Source organism: Lemur catta, chromosome 13, assembly GCF_020740605.2.
Source record: "Lemur catta isolate mLemCat1 chromosome 13, mLemCat1.pri, whole genome shotgun sequence".
Classification (NCBI taxonomy): Eukaryota; Metazoa; Chordata; class Mammalia; order Primates; family Lemuridae; genus Lemur; species Lemur catta.
Window position 1 is genome coordinate 3089566 of NC_059140.1, and position 2090 is coordinate 3091655.

The window sequence follows — 2090 nt, forward strand, 5'->3', positions numbered from 1 at the left end:
CTAGGCTGGGCAACAACAGGGTGAGAAGCTGTTCTTAAAAAAAAAAAAAAAAAAAAAAAATTAATTCTGAAAGCTGTTTGAAGATAAGAGCATAAAGAAGCGATTTGAAGAAAGACCTGCCAGGAGGTTAACAAAACTGTGCAAACAGCAGTGAGTGACCCACTGTGGGTACCGGCAACGATAAAGAACGGAGAGACAGGGAGCATTTCAGTCAAGAGGGCCCAACAGGTGTCCTGACCCTTCACGTCCTCAGTCATTCGTTTCACTCACCCGTAGCCATTCGGTAGATCAATGAATCAACCGAATTTCCTTAGGCTAGCTATGGGTGGAGCAACCTTCCGGACGTAAGAAATACAGAATGGACAGAGCAGATATGGTCAAAACTGTACTCCAGGTAGAGCGTGCAGCAACTTTATCATGCAGTTAATGTCACCTATAGCTGCAAGGACATAGGCACAACATGAAAAGGGCTACTCCTCAACAAGGAGAAATGGAGCCAAAATCACTGCTTTGATTTAGGCAGTAATGTGCATGTCGATCTGTTTGTTCTTCCCCAGCATTCTAGCCCGGAAAGTCTCAGCCCGGCCTGCACCCTCGGATGCGTCATCTCCGCTGCAGACTTTTCCCACCTTGAATGCGTTCTCTTGCTTTCCTTCCTGGTCTTTGTGTCCTCCTGCTCCCTGGAGCTGGCAGAGGCAATGTTAATGAGGAACACAACTTCTTCCTCTGACTTTATCCTCCTGGGGCTTCTGGTGAACAGCGAGGCTACAGGGATTGTATTTACAGTTATCTTTGCTATTTTTGTGGTGGCTGTAGCCGCAAATTTGGTCATGATATTCTTGATCCAGGTGGACCCCCGCCTCCACACCCCCATGTACTTTCTTCTCAGCCAACTGTCCATCATGGATACCCTTTCCATTTGTACCACTGTCCCCAAACTCCTGGTGGACATGGTTTCCAAGGAGAAAAACATTTCCTCTGTGACCTGTGGCATCCAGATCTTCCTCTACCTGACCATGATTGGTTCGGAGTTCTTCCTGCTGGGCCTCAAGACCTACGACTGCTACGTGGCTGTCTGCAGCCCTCTTAGGTACCCCGTCCTCATGAACCGCAAGGTGTGTCTTTTGCTGGCTGCTGGCGCCTGGTTTGGGGCTCCCTGGATGGCTTTCTGCTCACCCCCATCACCATGAATGTCCCCTACTGTGGCTCCCGCAGTATCAACCACTCTTTCTGCGAGATCCCCGCGGTTCTCAAACTGGCCTGTGCCGACACATCCTTGTATGAAACCCTGATGTACGTCTGCTGTGTACTCATGCTGCTCATCCCCATCTCCATCATCTCCGCCTCCTACTCCCTCATCTTGTTGACCGTCCACCGCATGCGCTCCGCTGAAGGTCGCAAGAAGGCCTTCACCACCTGCTCCTCCCACTTGACTGTGGTGAGCATTTTCTATGGGGCTGCCTTCTACACCTATGTCCTGCCCCAGTCATTCCATACCCCCGAGCAGGACAAGGTAGTGTCAGCCTTCTATACCATCATCACACCCATGCTGAATCCTCTGATCTACAGCCTCAGAAACAAGGATGTCATCGGGGCATTTAAAAAGATATTTGGTCCCGGAGAGGAAGGCATGGATCTCAACCTGCCAGAACACTAGAGGATTGCTCCCCTGCAAGAACGGTGGTGTGAACACACAGAGAATCACCGTGGGACACAGAGAACTAGAAAAAACAGAGGCGAATGGGAAATCAGACCGAGATAATTTGGAAAGTGTGGGACGGAAAATAGACAGTGGAGTGCGGGACGGCTGTACCCGCCTGCCCCACAGCAAAGCGGCTTGTTCTCCCCACTGACCTCCACACCCACTCAATCAGGGATCTGACTGAAGTTGGTGCAGAATCACCGCAGGAGACGTGGAGCTCTGAGGACAGGTGACATAAGCGGGAAGGAGCTTAGACTCTGGGGGGTTTCCGCTGGGACGGAAAGTTTAAAGGGAAAGGTGCGGAACTGCGCTAAGCCAGGGAGCCACTGTATACTCCTGAGCTCGCCAGGCCCCCAGCTCTGGTGCCTGATGGACCCTGAACATTCAC

General features: G+C 51.2%; 1 protein-coding gene across 1 annotated transcript; it reads left to right on the forward strand.

Moving 5' to 3' along the window:
* Positions 1-698: 698 nt before the first annotated feature.
* Positions 699-1657, forward strand: LOC123649408 (olfactory receptor 2T11-like). The gene is given in 2 exon segments (XM_045567528.1): positions 699-1146; positions 1149-1657. Coding segments are annotated over 2 exon segments (957 nt in total).
* The last annotated feature ends 433 nt before the right edge of the window (positions 1658-2090 follow it).